Genomic DNA, 25,458 nt, shown 5'->3' with positions numbered 1-25,458 from the left:
TCTCATCCATTCAGACAATAGGTTTATTTGGAGGTCAAAGGTTTATAGAAAATAGTACTCTATGGAGCGATCCAAACGTTAATTCTTGGTACTGTACTAGAGCTAGCATCTGCAACTATATTGAGCCTACTCACGCATGTTCACTGTGCTACGCAGGGGGGTCGATATTTTGAGAGGTAAAGGGGGGTCTCTCATAGTAGACGGCGCGAGCGAGCTTCAATGAAGTAGACTTTTTGTTTTCATCTATGAACCTTTGACTGGGACCCTTACAGAAAAACCCCAAAATCCTGACTACTTCTTTACACCCTGAGCTACCCAGCTTCATTCTATCAATGTTCACCCTCTCTGGGGTAGATTTCTCCCTATCAGACATTCCCCGACTGATTTGGTCGAGATGGGCCCATCACGATTTTCCCCTCCTGTACTGGCGCGATGCTTTGATTGAAGAGAGAGTGGGGGGAAAATAGAGGAGGCCAACTTATAGCATCTGCTCCCGAATTCTCCTTGTATACAACCATCCTATTTACAGTAAAAACAAGCCTTAAGGGGCTATACACATGCAGGAGGAGGATGGGGAATTTAGTGGATAGATAAAGAAAATCCTTGTTTCTGTAACGTTAGGCCTAACTGTAATGAATTTGTAGTTTGCGCCGAGTTTCCTACGATCATGTTGCATTGCATACGGGTTTCTTATATCGTTAGGCTTAGCGACAATTCCTCTTGACCAGATAAATTCTGCAATAGACCGTTCCATTAACTACTTGCAGCGAAACAAACACAGGGACGGAGTTCAGTCCCCCCCCCCCTCTTAGGTGTTTTCCCTGGCACCAACCAAGAGGCAACACCGGGCGAAGCTAGCCGTCTCGCGCTGCCTCTAGCGGGGGAAATAACGCGTTTAGGTGATCTCTCCCCACCCCTGTAGAGTTTGCTTCTCTTCTGAAATTTATGGAATGGTCTATTCTAGCTTAAGAAGAAGCGATGACACTCGATAGTGTAAACTGTATTACCATAAACACAAAATTAACATTAACTGTCATTTATATACGAAACCGTATACAAACTCAAAGAATCCATTATTTAACCTCAATTCCTTTGAAAACCAGAGGATGATATCGAGAAAGCTATACGGTAGTTCAACCAGAACGATAAGAAAAAGCTGAGGACGTGTTATAGGAGAATGGTAAAACTTTTGTCGATAAATACAAGAGAGCCAACACAAACTATAGTTCCGAATGGTTAGACTCTTCCTTGCATTGAAGCCAATGGTTAAGAACGATCGAGTATACATAGAGCTTAGGGTCAAGTGATACTGCCTTTATTCTCTTAATTTAGCCTAAGGAATAAGGATGCTTTTGTAACGGACCTTTCGGTTCCATTCCTTGAAAGGAAAAGGTTTCGCTCTGAGCCCTGTAAAGGAACGAAAAGCTAGGCCTTGGTTATACAAAAATAAGTTTAAATTAAATTTTGAAGCTCGAAAAATCCGAAACAGAATGAGATAATTAAAAGCGGGTTGGGAAAAGAAGGGGGGGGGAAAGGGTGAATACGGACGCAGGATTTAATTAAAATTGGTGAAACGTCTTGAAGTTTTACACCCAGGTAAGTTCTGTACCTGACAATATACCTGGGTTGTTTGCTATACTTCAAATTATTGAATTGACCCCAATGTCTTGTTAAGTTAAAACTTTATTAATATTTTACGAAATGTAATGAGATATTTATTAAAAATGTCAATAATCAAACTATGTTTATTCTGTTAAGACTAATTTAATATCTTTAAGCCTAAATCGACATCAAAGCATTTAAGTCTAATTCAATATCAAAGCAGTTAAGCCCAATTCAATATCAAAGCAGTTAAGCCTAATTCGACATCAAAGCATTTAAGCCTAAATCGACATCAAATCATTTAAGCCTAAATCGGCATCAAATCATTTAAGCCTAAATCGACATCAAATCATTTAAGCCTAAATCGACATCAAAACATTTAAGCCTAATTCGACATCAAAGCATTTAAGCCTAATTCAACATCAAAGCAGTTAAGCCTAATTCAATATCAAAGCAGTTAACCCTAAACGCATCCTCAAACTAGCGAGCTACCTTGTAAACATTTATTTTACACTCAAATAAGTCACTAATGGCATCTAGAAAAGCAAATAAAGTAACTACAAAACGAAACTCAAAACATTTAAGCCTAATTCAACACCGAAATCGCTAAGCCTAATACCCTATTATCCAAGTACCTCCTAACCCTAATCTACTAATATAATTCAAAAGAGATTATTTATACAGTATAAAAAAAGCTTCATACATATAAACCGGAAAATAAATATCCAATTCTTTTACATCCTTTTCATACATACATAAAAAAATAAAATAAATTGAGATATCTAAAGAAAAGAAAGAGGTCCCGGGCAAAAATCTCCCATCCAAAAATACGGAATGGAAAGGATGCATGCATCCCTTGGAGTAGGATGTTGTTGGTGTTGGGACTGTTTTGAGAAACGATATGATCCCATACTCGGGCAAGGGGAATCGATCATCATCATCGATTGACGCTAGTGCCCCCAAAAAGATGAGAGAGAGAGAGAGAAAAGGAAACCGGAGAAGGTCGCGCGCGGCGAGTCTAACCACCCTGCAGCTTCCGAGAAGCTCAGGAGCGTTACCATGACAACCGTAAAAGGAAAGGGGTGTAGTATAAAGAGATGGTAAAGAACGCCCGTAAGGGATGCTGCTATAAAAAAAATGATGAAAATGCAGCAAGGAGAGCGTATATATACCGATTTCTTTATTTCAAACGCGTTTGGTAGCGCGTAAAAGTCGCAAAATATATGCCAACCAATAAGTAGGGGGATATGAAAGGAAAAAATTACTTCATTTTGTTTATCTTACATAAACCAATACGTACAAAGTAAAGCGTGAAAGAAGGTAAATGTTACCTTCTTAAATATGAACTTCATTGGTTGAAATAAGTTGAACGAACTCTCTATAGTAAGGTTCAGATATACAGGGTGTTTCGGAGATAAATTAAGGAGGATGTTCTTTGGGAAAATGTAACTTCTATCTCCATTTGTCCACAAGGGCCACTGTTTTAGTGTTATGATTTGATAAGTGTTTTAGGGATGACCCCTTAATTAAATTAAAAATTATTGTGTGTTCAGCTTCTTAATTAAATTTAAGGGGCCATCCCTAAAATACTCCATCAAATCTTAACTTGAAAATGGTGACCCTTGTGGCAAAGTGGAGATAGAAGTTACGTTTTCGACTCAAAATCGATTGATTACCCAAAGAACATCACACGCCCCCCTTAATTTATGGTAGACTGGTAGACTTATCAGAAACCCCCTGTATGTAGGCATAGCTTCATCTTCACCCCATCATCCCATTTTTTTTTCTTTTCCACTCCTTTGCTAAAGATTGAACCCCCGAACATACGAAGTAGAAGAAGAAGAAGTTTCTTAGAGATTCTTTGAATAAAATCCACTTTACGAAAATGAAAAGGAAGGAAGACAATTTTTATCAATTTTGAGGAGAAATACGTCGATTTTAGTCTAGGTTTAAAAAGGGATTCTATCTCTCTGTCTCTGTCTCTCTCTCTCTCTCTCTCTCTGCACGAGGGAAGAAAATCATTTTTTCTCTCTTTCTCTTTTTTCTTTATTCTTTTTTCCGTATAGTAGAAAAGAATGAATTGGAATGGATTGATCAGAACTAAATATGACAAGGCGTCTTTCCTTGAATATATATCAGAAAACGGTAAGAAAAAAATCAATCAATTTGAAGAGTATTAAAAAAGAAAGATGAGAAATTGGGGTAAGAAGTTCTGAAGTTTCATTTGGACATTTGATTCAGTAAACTTTTTGAGTATATTAAAAAAGAAACCCAGTCCAAGGCTTATTATTAGTATATGGGTCAAAGGTCATCGTCAATACAATTTTCTCGTGATACGTTTAATACGCGCGCATCAACCAACAAATCCTGCTGCTTATCGCGTGCACCTATCACCTCATCTCACGAGAAACTAAACTATTGGCAGACGATGGATGACCTATGACCCTACGCTCTATCTCGCAGCTCGGGCACGCGACCCAATTTCTGACATCACTGATGTTTAATGCTTCACAAATTAGGCGTTGGCCAATCCCTAAATTAATTTGTATCAACCATGCAACATTAGAGTGGATGCGTCTTAAAAACGTTGTTTACTCTTAAGGCGCATTGTTTACAAACTTCCTCTAAGAGGTTCAATAACGGAAGATGCTACTCGGAAACGCTTCGCTAACGTTTTAGGTATTGGAGTACCTACCATACTACGTCTCTAGTCTAGCGTCGAGCATACAGATTTCGGCCGGGAAATGGCGAAATCGAACGCGCCCAAACTCTCTAAACTCATCTTAATTTCGGAAGCTCTAGAGACTTAGAGACTAGCCTAGGAGAAACGCAAACTCTCCGAAGTTGCAACGCGGAGAGCGTAGTATACCTTCAAGGAATTGGGTGGGATATATAGTTCACCTTCTAATTAGGCTTAATGTCTGACTTAAAGGGATTCGTGCCTATTATTAGGCGGCCAGGATGGCGCTAAAGGGTTTTGCACCAAGCAGTTAGATGATCCAGTATCGGTTTTATTTCTCAGAGAGAGGAACGAGTCTAAGTATTCTTGGAAACTGTAACTAAAGTCCAGAGACCAGAGACCAAAACGGACAGCCCGAGGTCTTCGCCATAATTTTTGTTGACCCCTTTTCGTTAATTGGACGGTGACTCAGCGAAAATTAATAACGACACATTCGATCCCGAATTGGCGCGTGCGCAGTGCAACTAAACGCCTTACCCTGTTACTATAAGTTCATAAGATATATTCCTTCATAAGTTTGTCACTGGTTACAAACTGGAGCTTGTCATGAAGAGATTGAAGTAGGTCATAGATTCGAGGTAAAGCGATGCCTGGTCAGGCGCTGTCAAAGGCTTAGTACAGACTAAATAGGACTAAATTTAAGTCCTGCAAAACTAACAACCGAGTGTAGGACTTCAATTCTCGCTTGTCGTTCTGCTAGAACTAGCTCGAGCTGTAAGTCTCTCAGTAGCATTACGAAGTATAGGTAGTGTCATACTTATGGAAAACATATCTTAATTAAACTTATGTCTTACTTATCTTAATTAAACTTATGTCTTACTTATCCCATTGTTTATTTTCATTCCTAAGTTCCTAAGGCTTAATTAAGGTCTTAAAATTAAATTGAGAAGTCGACTAATGAACTCAAAAAGGGGTGAACAGTGAACAACGTCGCAAACATACCTGATATGAATGATGTAATGCAGGATGGGGCTATTCCTGTTGAAAACGCTCGGAGCCCAAGATAAATTGACGGACCTCGAAGTAAAGCCCATTATCAGAGGCATACCAGGAGGCTCGGGAACGTCTAAAACAAAGTAAAAAAAGAAACAGCGTTAAGTAGGTTGAATGATGGTCAGTGGCGGGCAAAAGCTTCGAAATGGTCAGTTGGTTTTTACCTTGAACTCTTAATCGAACGATTCCTTCTCGGACACCGGAGTTGGGCTGTAACTGGTTATTGACCAGACACTGGTAATCGCCGTTGTCCGAGTAAGAAACGGGGCTGAAAACGAGGGCAAAACGGGCGTTTGAAGACGCCAGCGACGTGTGAGCGTTGCCTTCCCATTGAATTCGTCGGCCATCCGCCCACTCGGCTATCATTTTGTCTTCTCGCCACCATTGCAGTCGAGATACACGACCCGTAGCGGCCCCCAAACACGGAATGGATGTATTGGTCCCCGCTCGAGCCCACACCGTCTCGATTCCACCATTCTCTCCTACAAAATAGACAAAAAAAGAACACCCATCAATTAAGAACAACTTTTCGAAATGGAAAGAACAATGCGTAGGACTATAGCTTAGACAAGACAACGTGGGAGTCTTATGGTGGAGAACTTTGTGTGTGTTTTTGGGAACAGAAACAAAATACTTAAAAGTTGACTTAAGTATCTCATGGGCGAAACGCAAATTTAGTAGTAGAGTACGGATGTAAAATACTTCAAATATACATAAATAATGAGAAAAATTAGGCTTAGCATTAAAAACATCTGGTAGTAGATCAATTCCATTGGTTTCTATAGACTCAGGGTGATTTTAAGCCTAAAATCTAACAATACACACCATGGTAAAGGTGGTCATATTCACAAGGGTCAAGAGGTCAACGGAGTAAATTTCAAAAGAGGTAAAAATAAAAATTGGGTATCACAATATCTTAAGCTATCCTATCCATATTAAGCCTAAAACCTACTAATACACCATGATGAAGGTCATATTCACAAAGGTCAAGAGGTCATAGTGTAAATTTCAAAAGAGACAAAAATAAAAATTGGTATAACATTATTTTAATTAAGCCTAAAACCTTACAATACACCATGATAAAGGTGCACGGATATTCACAAAGGTCAAAAGGTCATAGAGTAAATTTCAATAGAATTATAAATAAAAATTGGTATCACAATATCTTAAGCCATCCTAAGCCTAAAATCTTACAATACACCATGATAAAGGTGGATATTCACAAAGGTCAAGAGGTCATCTAGTTAAATTTCAATAGAGCCAAAAATAAAAATTGTAATCACAATAGCTTAAGCTACGCTGACATATTTAAAAATCCGTCTTTTGTTTAAAAACCCACACACATTAAGGCCTTTAAGCTCTCTTTACTAAAGAACCCTTGAAAGGCTCCTAAAGAAAGAAAGAAAACCTAAGCCTATATATTCAAATGAGATGCAGCAAGTACCTTAGAGAAATTTGAATACAACCAGGTAAGTGGCCCCATAAAAAATACAGTACCTTGCAAAAAAATTTATTGTAAATTTTCTAGACCTAATTTAAAAAAAATACTTTATTTAATCTTAAAAAAAGGTTTTTGAACTTTTTCTAGTGAAGGTGAAATTGATAGGTTAACGGTGAAGTTATAAACATAATCGCAAGCCTAAACTCAACCGTAACCCCAGCATTTCTGAAGTATGCTAATAACATAAGTTTATAAGACACGTTTCATAAGTATGACACTACCTAAACTTCGTAATGCTAGAAACTTACAGCTCGAGCTGGTTCTAGCAGAACGACAAGCGAGAATTGAAAAGTTTTGCAGGACTTCCATCTAGGTCCCATTTAGTCTGCATTACTAAGCCTTTGACAGCGCCAAAACCAGGCGTCGCTTTACCTCGAATCTATGACCTACGTCACTCACTTCATGACGAGCTCTAGTTTGTAACCAGTAACAAACTTATGCAACATAGCTTATGAACTTATGGTAGGTAATAAGAATACTGAAGAAATACGGACGGTTCCCAAAAAAAGTGGCAAACTTAAAAACTCAAGCAAGGTGGCCCCGCCAAAAATTTGTTACAAGAAAAGAAAAAAAACATCTGCCGCATCATTACATAGAGCCTTAAGCCTTGCCGCTAGTAATAACATAGAAACATAGAGGTTTTCTTTATCATCATACTAACACCAATCTTAAGATAGAAAAAAAAATTATTCATTTTTTATATTGTATAAATAAGAGCGGGGAAATGATGAGAGGCAAAAAATATGTTACGGAAACTCTCTCACCGTGTCATTACGACACTGCAGATTATTTAATCTTAAATTTATACCAAAGCCAAACGCGGGGTATACGTTATTTTAATGTAAACTATATTACACAAGGATGCGGTTTATCTAATGGTATGAATTACGGGTAAAATTCGCTTCACTCTTAAAATAAAAAATATAAAGAAAAAAATGAACCGCACGTGTCCACGCGCCATCATTTTTTTGATATATTGGTCAAATAGCAAGGTTCTACCTTTGACAGTACTAAAGTTTATAGTGAAATAACACAGAGTGCCGAGGGGTTATATCTTCAGAATGAAAAATGTCCCATATATAATATATTCCCCCTTAGGAATAAAAGAGGTACGATTTTTTATATCGAAGAAATTCATCAATAATTTTTACCCTAACATTTTCACGAATCATTTCTTTCCAAAAAAAAAGGGGTTGGTTTCCCTAAATAGCCTAATGTAATTCTTGTGGTTTTAGGTTACGGTTAAAAATTAGGCCTAACGTATAAAGATTGGTGGGAAAAGGGGAAACTGGTGCGCTTTAAATAGGTAAACGGTTAATTATATTACAATAGTTTCCACCAATTTCAAATTTGCGATTGGGGAAACTCTTCATTTAAAGTTTTAACAATCCGGATATTGCGTTCAATTACAATCTTCCCCAAATTCGAGAGCCCACTATAGCAGACGATCCATTTAGAACCCATATCTATCTTTCCCTTTTGTTAAATCTATCTCCCACTTCAAAGCCTTCTTCGTAAGATCGGGGAGGGATTTTACAGGGAGCTAAAACACAAACTCTATCGCGCCATGGACTTTAATTTCAAAGAGGACTAGCACAAAGTTATTTTTTTGCGACCAGAACATATGCAATGAGCTTCTAGAGGGGGGAGATAAAACTCATTCACTTCCCCCACACGTGCGCCTTGTGAATTTTATAATGACTGTACGACTGTACCCTTGCACGTGCATATTGTACTTTTTTCTTGGAGGAAGAACGGTGACATGGAGTGGTAATCTCCATACCTACAACGAAGCCTATGTACCCCAATTAATGGAACGGCAACTTAGTACTCTCAGCATCCTCAGTGGGCGTTTTGTTATAGTCAACAATATCCCCTGTCTTAAAAATAATAAAATCTAATTCATGAGAACTAGCTTCTATTTTTAAATGGCGCTAGGTGGCAGCACTTAGCTAAGATAGGATCGTGCGCAAGGCACTATGGGAGACGTTTATTGCCGCACATGGCCCATAAACATTTCAACTCCTTCTTTCGTCTCTCCTTCAAGCTTTTTGCATTAACAAAAGTTAATCTTTCACGAGGACTAGCTACTATTTTTAAATGGCGCTAGGTGGCAGCACTTAGTAAAAGTAGGATCGTTCACGAGGTAGACGTTCATTGCCACATATGGCCCATAAACATTACCACTCCATCTTACCTCTCCTTCAAGCTTTTTGCATTAACCAAAGCTAATCTTTTTCCCCTATAAGGGTTTATAACATCCATGATTGGGGTGCGTATTGAGAATTCGTGTTGCGTGTCGTCGTGATTTTCACTTCTCCCCCCTAGAGGTATCTCGCGTATCTTTGCGGGTTTCTAATTTATGGACGCGTGTTTGGCCGTAGGGGAGTTAGTTGTCAGTTCGCACCTGCCCAATATACTTTTAATAATAACACTAGAACGACAGAAACCAAGTAAACCGCACCGAAACCAAATAATTATAAAACCATAGATAATGTGCTCACTAAAGAGGGCTAGAGACATCTCTCTTCCCCCACACGTTTTTAGCTTCAACTGCGCATGCGCTTCATGGTTGCCAGAAATTTGTTATTAGAGTATCTCCTGCATCATTCAGGTTTGGAACTGAATCATAATTACTGAATCGAACTCAGTCTGTTTTGTTGTAGATAGCAGTTGAATTGAATTGCACTAGTCACAAATGACTGGCAATTACACTTGTCCGCACACAATGCTACACTTCTTCTAAAAACGGTCTTCTTAAATTAAAATTGTTTTGATAAACTTTAAGAAAACTTTGTGACGTGTGACACGTTGCTTATCAACTTAAGCTCCCTGCATGCGTCTTTACAAAAGGCTAAGTTTCAACTTGGCCACGTCTAATTAACAGAACGTTAAACCCACCCTCATCTCCTGTACAAAAATGTCACACAAAAAAAGAAGATGAAACACCATGTAACCAAGGCTTAAGAAAAATCGTTAAAGTATAAAGAAAAAAATGTTCTTAAATTACCCGCCATATTCCAGCATATGACTCCACGAGTAAAGAAAATCGAAGAAATGTATATGGCGAGGGGCTAATAACTCGTGTCATTTTAGTGCTATCAATGATAGGGTTTTTAAAAAATTAAGCGTAGTAACTGACCCCTCGATAAAAGCACGAGCTCTCGCGCTATGCCCAGTTTCTTTGCTCGAGGGCAAATGGCCAGAAAAAGATGGTATTTAGTATTTTTTTTATTTATTTTTTTCTAAAGACAGCAGATGCTGGATGGTACATACTGTATATAAAATGTAAAAGTATAGGGAATTATAAACAACTAAGGCAGATGCTAGTATTCCCCAAACTGACCTCTGGGTTGGCAACACCGGAAAAAAAACAAAACCCAATCTCCATTTTCATGTCCAGTTCTACTCTCTCTCTCTCTCTCTCTCTCTCTCTCTCTCTCTCTCTCTCTCTCTCTCTCTCTCTCTCTCTCTCTCTCTCTCTCTCTCTCTCTCTCTTACCCATGGGCAACAAACTTTTCTTTTTATTTTATTTCAGAAAAAAAAGAAAAGAAAAGTACTTCTAGTTTTAAAGAACCCCGAAAGAAAGAAAAAGTTCCAAGTCAATAAGTACAGTTTGATAATGAATTTATTTAAGTTTTACCATGAATATTGTACTTAAGTTGGAAATTTAACAACCAAACTTAAGTTCATGTTGTGCACCACTACAACCCATTTTTCGTTCCCATAAACCATCCATTAATTCCAGAGGAGAAGTGCCCAAACACCACAGTGATGGGGGGGGGGGTCACCTTATTGGGTTAATTCCCTAGTACAAAGGAGCACCACCAGAGGCAGGCAAAGAGAGTTGGCTAGCCTCCCTACGCGTGTAGTGAACCCGGGTGGTTCCGTCTGACGTTGCCCCTTGATTAGAGCCAGGGAAATAAGCTATGACCTCCTGCTTGTGTGTTGCATTGAGAATGGTCAATTTCTCTTATGAGTAACAAGTAAGTCTCCAAAAGTGTGGTGCATTAATGGCAGCAGGTTAAATTTCAGTAGAGAATTAAACCTATTCTTCGTCTACATCGTTTCAACCCCAAAATTCACCATTTAAAAGTGATATTCCCGCCTTTGGTAAAGGCTTAAAACAATTCATTCCTTCAACATATAACGTAGCTTTACCACTGCATTGCAATCTAAGCCTGAATTACAAAAATACCCAAACTATACCCCTGCAGTCAGTAAGCAGCGCCAATGACTTTGGGTTGGTTGGTCATATATACGTTCCCGCCAAACTCTTGGTAGCTGGCTATAGTTTTTCAGATCACTGCAGCCAAAAAAAGAAAAATTCGGACCAATTTTCTTTTTGGCTGGTTATCCACTCCCAAGAGAGAAAGAAGTATACCCCCTTGTCCCGGATAGAGAAAAAATATATACAAGTACAAGACCCTCTTCCAACGTATTGGATCCGGACAACCAGAAAAAAAAACCAACCCAATATATGGTGCCACACTCCGTTCATTTACAAGAACTACTATGTAGCCCGTCCACGCACCTTCGACGAAGGAATTCAGGGAAGGCTAGGTCTTTTATAAGATACCAGAAGTAATATTGTAACAATAGGTATGTCCCTACTCATTGTTATAAGTCAACGCTAAATTTCTTAACCCTAATCGATCATTTTTAATTGGAAAGTCGAGGTAGAATAGTCTGGCGTGTTGAGCAACTTGATGTCTTACGACTTGGAACATTGATGGGGGTATGTTTGTCAACAAAGAAGTTTAAATTAATTAAGATATGGCTTCAAAGCAACACGGACCATCCAAATTTAGTGCAGGACCGGTAACGTTGAAGGCCTATTTAGCGTCTTTGCGTTCACATACCGTCCTATCAATGTTCAGACTTAACCCTATATGAAGTAGACGACATTGCGTCCCCCTGCTTTGAACTGGTAACTCTAAGCCTTGTGTCCACATACCGGAAGTTCAGCCTTACCCCTGTATATAGTGTGCAGAGTTCAAGTGTTGCCAGCCATTTGTAACTCATGCAATTCAATTCAACAGCTATCTATCTACAACAACGGACTGAAAATCTTGTATAAAATTCTACGTTCGATTAAGTAATTAATTATCATTCAATTCCAATCCTGAATGATGCAGGAGACGCTCTAATAACCAATTACTGGCAACCCTTACTCAGCGCACGCGCAGTTAAAGTTAAGAAACGGGGTTGTGCAAATTTCTCTAGATTACTTACTTCTAAGACCTGCATGGTACATCTTCATTACTTATTGCAAAACCCCTTTTATTTCTTCTTGGGGGTTTTTTTTTCTCTCTCTTCTTTCCTTTCAGTTAATTATTCAAGTTGGCCGTATCCGGGAATCAGAGAGTATATGTGTTTGATATAAGAAAAAGCTATTTCATTTGCAATGCATTAGTTCCGTGAAATGTATCACGTTGCGATGTGTTTTCTTACTTGAAACATTCTCACGTGACTAATGCAAGGAACATTACAGGAATAAAGAAACACCGCGCGCGACCTCAAAGCAACTTAGAGAAAAGAGTCTTTACAATTCGTCATTCTCAGTTAAATTATCGAGTGTTAGAATATTTAAATTAAAAACAAGGATTTCCTAAGTACTGAATTATTTAAAATACACTACATAGATACCATGGACTTTGTAATTTTAATAGAGGACCAAAATAGAAGTAACCCTTTTACCTTGGAGGAGGCCAGTTTGTTACTGGAGTGGCATATTTGGCGGCCATCCGTTGCATGTAGTTGCCTAATCAGTAAGAGACCTTTTTGAAAATAGTACATTTTGTGTTGGAGAGATTACGCAAAATAGTATCTCAATAATCAAACAGTAACCCACATGACAATAAGTAACCAATTAATACCCGTTTCCCACTTTCAGGGAGGAGTTTATGCTGGTGGTGTAGAAAACTATTTCACAGTCCAGTCTGGGAAACAAGAATATTTTTTAAACTAGTAATTGGGTGGGACCAGTGACCCTTACCCCCTAGTGTCCAAAATAATAAACTGGCTTTGGACTTGACCTACCCCCTTAGTTTCCCTATAAATTTGCAGTTAACAAACTGGTTCCGAGAAGACCAGTAACCCCAAGTCCTTGAATTTAAAACAAACTGGTCCAATCAATTAATAAACTGTATTTGGACCATAGGAAGTGTCTTACCCTAATTCCCAGACTGGCCCCTCCACAATATACATCTCATTTTCTACTCATCCCTGCAAGTTTAAGATCCAATTTTGTAGCCCGTCTAAACCTCCAAAAAGAAAAAAAAAACACCTAAACAACAAAACACATCAAGGGCCAAAGCAAAACATCACAACCCCGTTAGACATTCTCATTCCATAAGCTTTACTTTCCTTAGGAGGGTTTTTACGAGACTGTAAAGTGAAGTCTATAAAAAAACCGTTACAAAGAAACGATAACTCTCCGTTACCTATACCAACCATAGGAAGAAAGAAAGAAGTAGAAGATATTGGCGCTAAATATTACAGTGAATTCGGCTCGTGATATTGCGGGTAAAGTTGCCTCTAAGGGGGTTCTATATTTTGGCGCGAAATTGCTCGGGCGCGCGAGGCGTCGAGGAAAGATGAAATATTTAGGTGTTTACCTAAAATATGAATGAAAGGCAAGTTCCGGAAACGAGATAATATTATATCACGTCTCCTAGCGCTTTTGAAATATTGACGAGGATATATCGCCCGAAGGGTATCAACATTATTGTTAAAAGGACCCATGATCGTATAAGCACATTTTTCTTCAGCTATTGGCGGGAAAAAACGGCGGGAAACTTTTTACGTAGTGATAAACGTTAGAGACCATACGGATAACGACAAATAAATTGCTTAGTTTAAATCTTTACGAGGTCCTTTTAAAAAGGGGGGGGGGAGGACTGCAGTGTCGTCTGCTAGATGGGTATGTGAACAACAAAGACGCTAGATAGGGCTTGAGGGTTATCAGTCCTGCACCAAATTTGGATGGTCCGTATTGTGTGAAACAATATTTTAATTTCAGCCTTTACTGTTCACATACCCATGATCAATGTTTCGTCTCAAGAAAACAAGTTATTCAACACACCAGAACCATTTTTAACCCCCCCCCCCCCCGAATTTTGAAACCAGGGTCTAATGATTTTTAAATCCTCTAGACGCAGTTACGTAAGCAGACCACGTTTATTTACATCATTGAATGAATTAATAAAGAAGTAATAACACCATTTTCAATTAATAAACTAAATCCTTAACCAAAACAAGAAAGGAAAGAAAACATCTTCATCCTTAAGCTCATCCTAATTTGCATTTTTTTTTTTTTTATTTTTCTTATTTCATCATTATTATTTTCTATCGCATCTTCTTTAGTTCCAATTAATACATTTTTTCGTTTAAGAAGGAGGGTGTAATCCCTCCCGTCTCAAGGGATACGGTATTACACCGCGTAAAAATCGTTAAGAAAAATCCTACGCTAGTTCAAGCAGTAAATTTAATAAAGGCGCAAAAAGATTAGAGCTTTGGCGGGAAACGTTCGTCGAGAGCGGGTATTTAATCCCTCGAGATGCGCTAGAGCACGAGGGGAAAGAGAGAGATTTGGATAAGGCGTGTGAGATGGTTCAAAACCCCTTTTTAGACAGACAACTAGATACAGCCTGCACCACCCTTCTTTTATAACAAATCCACTATAGAGCTATTTCAGAGGGGGTAATGGCTACGTCACCAATGCTATTTGCCCATAGAGAAACCCTCATAAAATGGCCGCCCTCTACACTCAAAGGCAGGCCCAATTTTCGTAGCAGACGAAATTTTTCCCCCACTGAAATAGCTCTATACCGCCACCAGTCCACCACTGGCCGCAGCCACGATTCTCCCTTGCCCCCTCAACATTGACGTATGGGAAGGCCATGTACGACTTCACCAAAAGAGAAAGTGAAACTAAACAGAACGGGGGCGCTTATCCTGGATCGAATTTATGTAAATTTACATTTTGACTGCCTGGTGCTTGAAGGAAAAAAAAAGGGTTAAAATTGTGTGTTTTTTTAATGAATTTAAAATGTTTCAATTAGGGTTATCGTCTAGTAAAGAATGTGAAATCAATGGTCAAATAGTTCTGTTAGATTTATTGACTATGTAAGGGAAGGGATATAAGAGAGAAAGCGTTTTATTTAGGCTTAGGACCTGGAAAACCATGGAAACTACGTTACATTTAGGCTTAGCACCTGGAAAATCATGGAAACTACGTTACATTTAGGCTTAGCACCTGGAAAAGCATGGAAACAACGTTACATTTAGGCTTAGCACCTGGAAAACAATGGAAAAAAACTTACATTTAGGCTTAAATCCTGGAAAACCATGGAAACAACGTTACATTTAGGCTTATAACCTGGAAAACCATGAAAGGGCATTCCATTTAGGTTTAAGAACATCCCAACCGTAGAGAGGGGGGCTCATCTAGGCCTAATTCAAATAAGGCCTACCACCGCGGTCATAATCTCTTTGAAATAATTAGGCTTAACATATTCCATTTCACCCTCACTTTTGGCGGGAATTAGAAAAAAGGGGGATTATAATTTAATGGAGGTACAGAGCGAGAGAGAGAGAATTCTAGACCACCTAAAGATAAAAGCACGAGTTCCACGCATGTAAGCCTTGGCATTCATGATTACATATACAAAGGCGACTTGGCGACTACGAATCTAGAAGTGCGGGCGCCTCACGGACAAACTATATTTTCTACTATACTTTTCTTTTTCTTCTTCAAGAAAAATAGAGAGAGCGAGAGAAAAGAGAATCACGATTATATTCGTGCGTATTAGTTTGGCCATAACGAAAATGATCCAAAAAAAAAGAAAGCGCCAAAAGTCCAAGCTCAAGAAAATCTACATTATACAAGCTTAGAGGAAAGAGAAGAGACGGAGTAGCCATCTTCGTTGGCCATGTGCGGCAATAGGGAGCTTTCGGTTGGGGGAGGAGATAACATTCGTGAGATAATTTTCACGGCCATAATGGTTGGTTGAATACAGAAGGAAAGCTGATACCCACCAATATGGCTGCCAGAACCTTAGCAAGACTTAGGAGTTTGTGACGTACTACTCAGCCAACTGAAAGCTCTCTATAAATTTCACCCAGAGTACCTCGCGCAGGCCCCTAGCTGGATTGTTAAGTGCTGCCGCCTAGCGCCTTTTAAAAGTAGAAGTTAGTTCTTATGAAATAGCTTCTATTTATAAGACACAGGGGGCAATCATCGTCGACGTTTTGGTACTGTACGACCCTACCAAAACTCCCATGCACTGAGGATGCTGGGAGGACTAAGTTGCCGTTCCGTTGATAGGGGTACAAAGGCTTCGTCACAGATATGGAGATTTCAACTCTCCATTTCACCACGCTCCTCCAAGATACAAGAAGGAGGTCGAAGACCTTTCGGGTAGAGGATGGGGTCTGTCCAATTTCTAAAATAGTCCGTTTCGACTCTGAACGAAAACTTTGAAAAGACATTGAACTAGATCATTTCAAATACGGAATCGATGGACACTGGTCAGTTTAATACATCATCGGTCTAAATTATCAAACAAAGGGTTAAGATATAATATCCTTTGCGCTTCTTTCTAGGAAGTACTTGGAAAAGTTTCAAGGATAAATTACGATAAATCAATATCGATACATCACCGGGATCCCGAGGGGAAAATCGTATGCCTAAAGTTATATTTTTTTATTTTTATTTCCTCCCTCAAAGGTATAGACCTACTATAAAATCGTCTACCGTTGCGAGAAAGTTTTTAAAGAACGAAGAACGCCTTTTGCTTTTCAGCAACTAAACGATAGGGTAAATCGGTCCCTTAGGAGTTACAACAACAACACTTCGATTTGAGAAAATACTTAATCTTAAGTAACACACACATATAAGCTAAGCCTAAAAACATAAGTTCATAAGATATGTTCCTTCCATAAGTCTGTCACTGGTAACTTAGAAACTGGAGCTTGTCATGAAGTGAGTGAAGTAGGTCATAGATTCGAGGTAAAGCGAGGGAGGCCTGGTTGGTTTTGGCGCTATCAAAGGCTTAGTAATGCAGACTAAATAGGTAGATAGAAGTCCTGCAAAAGTAATTAACCGAGTGTAGTACTTCAATTCTCGCTTGTCGTTCTACTAGAACTAGCTCCCAGTAAGTCTCTCAGTAGCATTACGAATTAAGCATGGGTAGTGTCATACTTATGAAGGAGCATATCACTTATAAACTTATGCAGCAAAGTAACTTTTTCTTAGTACCCTTTAACCTGCATCACCATCTACAAAATCTAAGAAAAATAAAACTTTTTTTTTAACATCACGATATTTTTTAAGGGGAGTTTATGTTGCGAGCAAATAATCATTATTTTTCTTACAGATCTGACCTAGACCCCAAGCTCTCTCCAATAGGTCAGCGTAAATAAAGTAGTAGTTGCATAGAAGGTATATTATTAGAGCTACCGTTAAAATTCCGCATCTTTATATATTTTATTTTCATATTGAGAGTGTACCAGGAGTTAATATAAGAACATTGGTTAATTCTGAGAGAGCGGTTGCTCTCTTAGATAAGACCTCATACTGCGTTTAATGTATAAGGGTGGTTTTTTGATTCGATGTAACTTTTTTCCTATCATGGTTACTGCTTTGAAAAAATTCCACTGAACTAAAATTCGGACCCTTAATATGTGGTTAAAATTTCAAAGAGATCCCTCTATTAGTTTTCTTCATAGAAAATAAAGTTGCTAAGGGTGGTTTTCATTTCCATAAAAAAATTAAGACATTTTGGCAAAAAAAGGGAAATTTTCCCATAGGAATAACATGGGAAATGTTTGCTGTGATGGCCAAATTGACTCGAGCATTTTTTGAAGACTATTTATTCGATAGGTCTGAAAATGGTTTTAAATGAAAGGTTGAACATTTTTCTGGTGCCTTTCGAAGTTTTATTGAAAACAATTAATATTAAGTATTACTTTTTGTATTTTAAGCACATACTTAAACTTACGACCTTTTATTCTGTTGGACTTACGTGGTTTAATCCTAGCTAAAATCATAGAGAAACGTACTGTTGGACTTACGCTGTTTTACCGCTAATAGAGCGACTGAGCGAAGATTTTTGTTTAGACAACGCGTGTGGCTATGCCGAGCTTAAGGCGAATTTTTTAACTTTTCACATAAAAGAAGGGGTTAATTCGTCCTCATTTTATTTTAATTTCGTAAGTTAAACCTTATTATAATTTAATACAAAAGAATTTAAATTTAGGATTTAGCCGATAATTTTTAAATTGACTGATTTCACTAAGCCTCGGTCAAAATTTAAATACAGCTGATTGTATGTAGAGACTAGAGACCAATTGGCCGTGTAGCGTACGTTTTAAGGTGTTTCACCTGGTGCCATCGGCCCACGATAGCCGCTAATTAGGTAATTTGTTTAAATTAAATCAATTTTTGTTGTTTAAAGTAGATTAATGCAAAAGACGCACAAGGGTTCGTTCCCTGGTTTTTGACTGTTGCCAACAGTTACCGCTACGAACATACCTTTTTTACTGGTAAAATAAATGATAGATTCAATCACACTATCACTAAACCCTGTCACCAAATCATACAATATTTTTAAATGACGCTTTTCCAATAATTCTTATAGGTTAACAATTTAAATTTTAATTATTTAGTGCTTATTCTAACATAACCTCAAAACAGTAAACAATGGCCATTTTTCCAACGATAACTGTGCAGATTATATTTGGTGCCACCGATAACCACTATGTAGATCATTTTATTGGTTTAAATTAATGGTAATATAATTGAATAATTAAACACACGATCACTAAACCCTGTCAACAAACCAACCAATGTTTTTTATCCCGGCTCTTGCAATCATTTTTATTAGGTAACAGTTGCGTTTTTAAGTACTATTTATAACCGCTATTTGGAATAAACCTTTTTGTTTAAATTAGATACATTTTTGATGTGTAAAGTAGATTAATTCAAACTACGCAGAAGAGTTCATTCCCTGGTTTCTAGACAAGGGTTACCGCTACGAAGATATGTTTTTTGCTGGTAAAATAAATGATAGATTCAATTCAATCACACTATCACTAATCCCTGTCTCCAAATCAATATTTTTAATTCAGGCTCTTCCAAGCGCGAAATTACAAATTACAGTGTGTTAATTAATTAATATAAATTTTGGATAAATATGTAACACACTATCATTATTAAATTTCTGAAGAGAGGAAAAAAGGTTGAAATTAATTTTTTTAAATTTAAAAAGCAAATTTGGCTCGGAAAAAACCCAGCGCCAGAAGCCTGGCTTATAAAATTTTCACAAGATGATTCGTTCAAGAATGTCTAAAAATAAGTCGCATAGAAGTAATGAATATTTCACCTAAGTCAGCTGACTTGGCCAGGCAGGGCATAGCCCACTCGATCCATGCTCACGGACGCTGCTCTGCATCTTGCGTAGTGTTACGCGTGATCGAGTCGGCTATGGGCAGGGTAAACAAATACGGGGCTGCCAGGCTGTCTCTTACACAATAATGATACAGGGCAAATGACTTGTTTAAAAATAAAACCATGGGACCACAAAGAAAATGCAAAGGTAACCAGAGTCCAGACATTAACTCAAAAAGTTTAATTGTTCAATTCCTAAGTTTAGCAGACGACGTGGTCAAATATTATTATATAGCGCGAGCAGCTTGCGTCCATGAGTGCGGATCGAGTGGGCTATGCTTGCAGGAAGAAACTTTGTCTCAGTTACACCAAAGAGAATATAGGGGAGGAGTTGAAGATCCCCCGCTCCACAAGGCTAAATTACATTGTTGCCCCTAAATTATACTAGTGGTACGAGGGAGTTTCCGGCTCAGTCGCGCCACCTACGATACCGTTAAATGTCTCAAACGGAAATGCCTCGGTACTGCGCATTGAAGATGCGCGGTAGAAAAGAGCAACAAGATTTTCCCCTCTTTCCACTCCTCCCCTATATTCTCTTTGGTTACACCTTGTATTGGAAACCCCCATACCTATAGCGTTGCCTGTGTACCCCCGCCTACGGCACCGTAGTCCTCCCAGCATCCTCAGCGGTTAGGTAGGGTCGTACTGGATGAAATTGTAAAGGGCGCCCCCTCTATCTTAAAATTAGAAGCTAGCTCTCATACAAATAAAATGGCGCTACGCGGCAGCACTTAGCAATCGCCTACTGAAGGGTAGGGGCGTGCGCGAGGTACATTGGGAGAGATACGGTGCCGTAGGTCGCCCATCTTCATTTGCAATCCATCTCAATTCCCTTATCCCTGGTTACACTGCTACAACGAAAACCAAATACCAGCAACATAAGTCCAAGCCAGTCATCTGAAAGACTCAAAACGATGACTCTGATTCTTCTGAATTTGAAATATCAGTAGAAATGTTTCTAGATAATCCTCAGAGTTATTTTAAATATTTTAATGCTCAAAGCCAGGGGATAAGGAAAGGCCAAAATAATTTTATTATGAAAATTTGATGTTTTCAGTAATAAATTAATCTCATTGGTGATAACTGATTAACTGGTACCTGAAAGCATTAGTCACTAACTTGCAATATTAGGTCCCTTATGCTTACGCTCCCCTATATTTATGTTTGTGCTTAGTGCAGATTTTAAAAATGCCACAGTTTCTTAACAATCTTAATTAAAATGAAGACTGAAGGAACAGATATTAATAAAAAATGTCTTCGTGGACAAAGACTTGAAAAAGTAAATGATAAGAGAACAAAATGGAATGACCGAAGTAACAGATATTAAACTTTTTCTTTAAAGACATGATTATAAAACATCAATTATTTGAAAAAAAAATACTTATCTTCGTTTTTTTCACCAAAATTACATTTGCCCAAAAATTTTGTATCATTAAATTTTCCATTCATTTCAAAATGGTTCGTGTCAAAGATTTACTATATAACAGAAACATGCGATATCGTTTATATTTACAGCTAGATTTCCAGTGTAGACCATGATAGAATCAGTTCCTCGTTAGTGATATTTAAAAGGATTGCAGCTTTTAATTTGAACTACAATACGTTATAATACTGGAACTAAGCCCAATAGTGAAATAAATACACAGCCCACCATTTGTCGGTGTCCATTTACGTGTTTCGTGTTATACGTTTGCTCATAAATAGCAAGTCGAAGTCATACCAAACTAATTCAATCACAACTTTTAAAACAGTTCTCACGCACTCAATAACATACCAAACGTTTTTTTGTTAATAATATCTTTTATCCAAATTTTAATGATTGATTTATAAAACATTTTAAATCATCGACCCAAAAATGGGACCCAAATTGAATCGTGGTCGTATAAATGCAGGCGCAAAACCAAAGCACCCTAAAGCGACGTTTAAAATGTCAATCATGATGAAAGATAAAATTTCTTCCTTCGGTTGAATTTAGTCGTTTTAAACAACGTTTTGCCTTATAGTTCGAAAAGAGAAACCTTTAAAAATAACCCATATCCATACTCGGATATTTATTCTAATCCTTTTCATTCGAAAACTGTTAATACCACAAAGGATATATAGAATGAATAATCTGTCTTTCGAAAACAATGCAAATGTAATTCTGGTGAAAAAAACGAAGATAAGTATTTTTTTTTCAAATAATTGATGTTTTATAATCATGTCTTTAAAGAAAAAGTTTAATATCTGTTACTTCGGTCATTCCATTTTGTTCTCTTATCATTTACTTTTTCAAGTCTTTGTCCACGAAGACATTTTTTATTAATTCAATACGCGTTTAAAAAACAATAACATTGGCTTCAGTGTCTAGACTGCAGTTATTATTATTCGTTATTCTTTCTTTCTATACAAAATGACTCCAAGAGTTAATGCTGCGAGTATCTGTTACTGAATTTGGATTTAAATTAAGCTATTCCCGGGTTTTCGGCACCATCCAGTACACTCTCCGGGCTATAAAATTTAAGCTATCTCTCTCCCCACCAATGTTGGGCTAGAGGGGGACGGGGGTGTGGACTAAGGCCCTATTCCCGAAAAATATAGATTCTACGGTTTCTTTGTACAAATAGTGACGGTGGCTCTTTTGAGAAAAGACTGCAATCACATATTTCTCTTTCCTTCTCCCTCCCTCCCTAGGTTCAAAGTCTCCTACACATCGCACAAAGGCCTAGCTAGATATGAGACTGTTTCACTCTGAGTATGCTTAACACTCCAAGCCTAAAGAACATTACATTGAATGCCCATTTAATCTCAAAGTAAATTGAGAGGACTCGTCGTTAATGGTTGTGGATTACTCCGCGTGGATTTGGGGAGGGTTGGTGCTGAAAAAGAAAATGATATACGTTCGTCCTGTATTAGAAGGAATGTAGTGGTAATAGGCCTTCCGTGCGCGTGCTAGGGACGACTGACGACTACCACGGGCCATGGGGAGGGAAGTAAGTACTTAAGAGCCCATGCAGCAGTGAACAAAATAAGATGTCGCGCGCTTTGGGAGACATTCCTGCTGCTGCTCGTGTTAAGCCTTATATCTTATCAAGTTTCACGGTTTTCACCCAAAGATTTCTAAGCCTTGGTACACGTATACAATGGATTGATTAGGTTTCAATAGTTATTCATAAACTCTCAGGAATAGCAGCAATTTAAGTCCTCTGATTCGATTGGATGTTAGTGGAGGCGAGAAGGGATATGTAGTTGTAAACTAGATATTGCTTCTTGGTGGAGGTAAAATTTATCTCAATGGGTATTTAAAGTCAAAAGCGTCGTCTGCTATAAACTACCATATACAATGACTAATTATGACTTTTGTAACTCATCTGCTAAAAGAGATCATTGTGAACCATAGGCGGATTTAACCATTATTTAGGACGCATTTTACCTCGCTACGCGTTGCACCTAGCACGCGCTTAACCTCCCATTGCTACCAACCAATGAAACTACAGTTACAAAGACGTCAAAATAACGAGGCGTAACGGATAGTAAGCTCTCAAGCCCGGCCCATAAAACACGCATAGAAATTAACATGTGACATACGGAGACACAATGTTTCCTAATAACTATATGCATTCCTACTAACATAAAAAATGCCAAAAAATTTAAATAAGTAGTTATCAAAACTGAATCATCTTTTTTGAAAAAAATTATTCCAGCCTTACCAAGAATAAATAACAGTACTTCACAAATCCCTACTTAAGTACGCGCAAGTTCAAACACTAACTACTTCACGGATAATTCCTACCAAAAAAATAGTCCCTAGGGCCAAATGCCCTTAAGTCCTATAGTTGGGAGGAGGGTGTGCACACGAGCAAATTCATAAATTACAAAAAAAAAGCTTTCCCTCCAATTTTCGGAGAAGAAATAGAAGCTAGGAGCATCCATTCATATACGCCCTAAGGTCTATCATTTGCGTCCTGGGGTGGTATTCTAGTATTAGGGTGCTCTGGGCTGGGGTAAGGTCTCCCTCCCGTGGTGTCTTGGGTGCTGTATTGGCGGAAGAGGTATAAAGAAGCCCAGGGGCTATACAATAAGGATTTTTTTGACATTCCACACACTCATTTGAGTTCCGGGCATCGCGGAATAAGGAGACAAAAAGCACCGGCCAACTATATGGTAGGGTCTAGGGGAACGAATTTAGGCCTAGGGATGTACAATTCCAGTAATAATAGATTGCACTGTAGGGAGACTGGGAGAGACGAGAGAGTAGATGTTCTATACTAACTCATCCCCATTTTCTAAGCCTTGGCGTAGTTAGGCCTTAACATCCTCTCCCAAGCTACGTAACTTCCTATTGTGAATAGTAGGGATGGCGTTCCATTGGATTGAGCCTGGAAGCCACCGCAGGATCCAAACGATACATTTTTAGGGTGAAAACACAATGGGAGTACTAAAGAGATGGGTCTAAATTGTTCCTCTGTAGTCATTGATTGCGGCATCGCATGGGGTTGGAAACGAACTAATTGGAAAAGAAGATCATGATTCTCTTTTCGTGCGAAGTTCAAAATCGCTATCATAATGCAGTCTAGCTAAGAAATTTTCCGGGAATTCTGTTATTTCATTCATTCCAAAAGGATAATTCAGGAAGTAACTTTGATGTGACTTCTAGGAAAGAATTATTGAATGCGAGATTACGTTTTAAAACTGAAAAATTAATTTGTTTAAAGAAATTGACGGAAACACGTGTATGTGTAGAAGTTTCTCGCGCTGAAATTAGATCTTTAAATTTTTGGCGCGAAAAATGTCTCGTGCTGGAAGTTCTTCCAACTTTTGGCGCGAGAAGTACCACGCGCTGGAATTATAGATCTTCCAGCTTTTGGCGCGAGAAATGTCTCGTGCTGCAATAGATCTTCCAAATTTTGGCGCGAGAAATATCACGCGCAATTTCTCAAAAAGGTTCCGTTCCCAAGTTGGCCATTCAAGTTCTTTTGCAGTTTAAAACTTTACGAAAACGTTTTAGATATCTTTAGCCATTACTATATACACATTTAAGGGTGGAGTTTTGTAAGATTTCCACATAAAGGTAGGCTATCCCCATAAATCATAAAATTTTCATTGAGCTAAACCGTATGGAGCATTTCCCTCATTCCATCAAATCGGTTTCAATCGATATACGAATCGTAAAATAAACGCGAACAACCAAACTGACCCTTTTGAATGAACTCAACGACATTTGACATTTTGGAAATAACGTAAAATTGTGTATACCGAACACATGCAAGGAGGTATATATGTAAAATACGCCAAACTACTAACGAGGTTCGTGCGGCTCCAGTTTTGATCGTGGAAAACTTTTCGAAATCTTTCTCCGCATCGGGATCAAGGGATCGAAGTTGGGGAAACAAATTCCCTGGAGCTTTAGACTATAGATGGAAAATCGAAATTCGAAACCGTCTCAAAGTTCAATCGGTAAAAAGCATGGACTTTATAGTTACGAATTGGGACTAGCAATCTTAGGCAAGTACATCTGTCCGTTTGGTTAGGGTTAATGGTGTTTATCTTTGGTTAGACCATAAGTTCATAAGATACGTTACATAGGTTTGTCACTGGTTTCAAACTGGAGCTTGTCACGAAGTGACGTAGATAGATTCTCCCAAAGCGACGCATGGTGAGGCGCTGTCAAAAGCTTAGTACAGACGCATGATAGTAAATTCTCGCTTATCGTTCCCGAACTAGCTCGAGCTGCATTACGAAGCATAGGTAGCGTAATACCTATAGAACATATCTCATAAACTTATGGTTAGGCTGAATGGGGTTTAGCTTTGGTTAGCCTTAGGTAGGTTGGTTAAAGGGTTAGGTTAGACTGAATGGGGTCTGATGTTATAGTCGTTCGCCCTGCGTCACTGTGAAATTTACATTGACCTTGATAAACTACAGTCCTAACGATCCCTTTGTTCGTACATCCATCCTTTTTGAACCGACACAATTTTCCAATCCCCTAGAGGGTTTATAAGGTCCATGCAAAATTCGAGACGGGAACAAAGATTTTAAAATTGTAAGAGCTAAAATTAATTAAATTTATCCAAGAGCTAGCTAGCTCTCAGATGAAAGTCTTTGGCGGTTGGTTAATATTTAACTTAGCAATTAAAGTGTTTTAGGAATGAGTGTACATACATACATACATACATACCAATATAAAAG

At 38.3% G+C, this 25,458-nt stretch overlaps 1 protein-coding gene and 1 long non-coding RNA gene across 10 annotated transcripts in view; one reads left to right on the top strand and one right to left on the bottom strand.

Moving 5' to 3' along the window:
* Positions 1 to 25,458, bottom strand: part of LOC149691696 (putative receptor-type tyrosine-protein phosphatase mosPTP-1) — a 112,065-nt gene that overhangs the window by 18,082 nt on the left and 68,525 nt on the right. For all 6 annotated transcript variants that reach the window (XM_089869079.1, XM_089869081.1, XM_089869080.1 and 3 more), the window contains exons 2-3: positions 5,500 to 5,817; positions 5,285 to 5,408 (exon numbers count right to left, since the gene is read on the bottom strand). In XM_089869079.1, coding sequence (XP_089725205.1) covers positions 5,285 to 5,408; positions 5,500 to 5,817 — 442 coding nt within the window. The remainder of the gene's footprint in view (positions 1 to 5,284; positions 5,409 to 5,499; positions 5,818 to 25,458) is intronic.
* On the top strand, positions 17,370 to 19,080 carry LOC149691697 (uncharacterized). Of its 4 annotated transcripts, none has more exons than XR_016383433.1 (4): positions 17,370 to 17,803; positions 17,882 to 18,727; positions 18,795 to 18,897; positions 18,972 to 19,080. It is a non-coding gene; the product is annotated as an uncharacterized LOC149691697 (long non-coding RNA). The 4 variants fall into 4 exon arrangements; XR_016383434.1 differs by having other exon boundaries at positions 17,370 to 18,386; positions 18,510 to 18,727; XR_016383435.1 differs by having other exon boundaries at positions 17,370 to 18,632.

This window comes from Phalangium opilio, unplaced genomic scaffold (assembly GCF_054372755.1).
Source record: "Phalangium opilio isolate 3A_F unplaced genomic scaffold, DU_Popi_V2 ptg000025l_1, whole genome shotgun sequence".
In the NCBI taxonomy this organism is placed as follows: Eukaryota; Metazoa; Arthropoda; class Arachnida; order Opiliones; family Phalangiidae; genus Phalangium; species Phalangium opilio.
The sequence above is the reverse complement of the archived record's forward strand: the minus strand, read 5'-3'. Positions and strand labels throughout refer to the sequence as shown.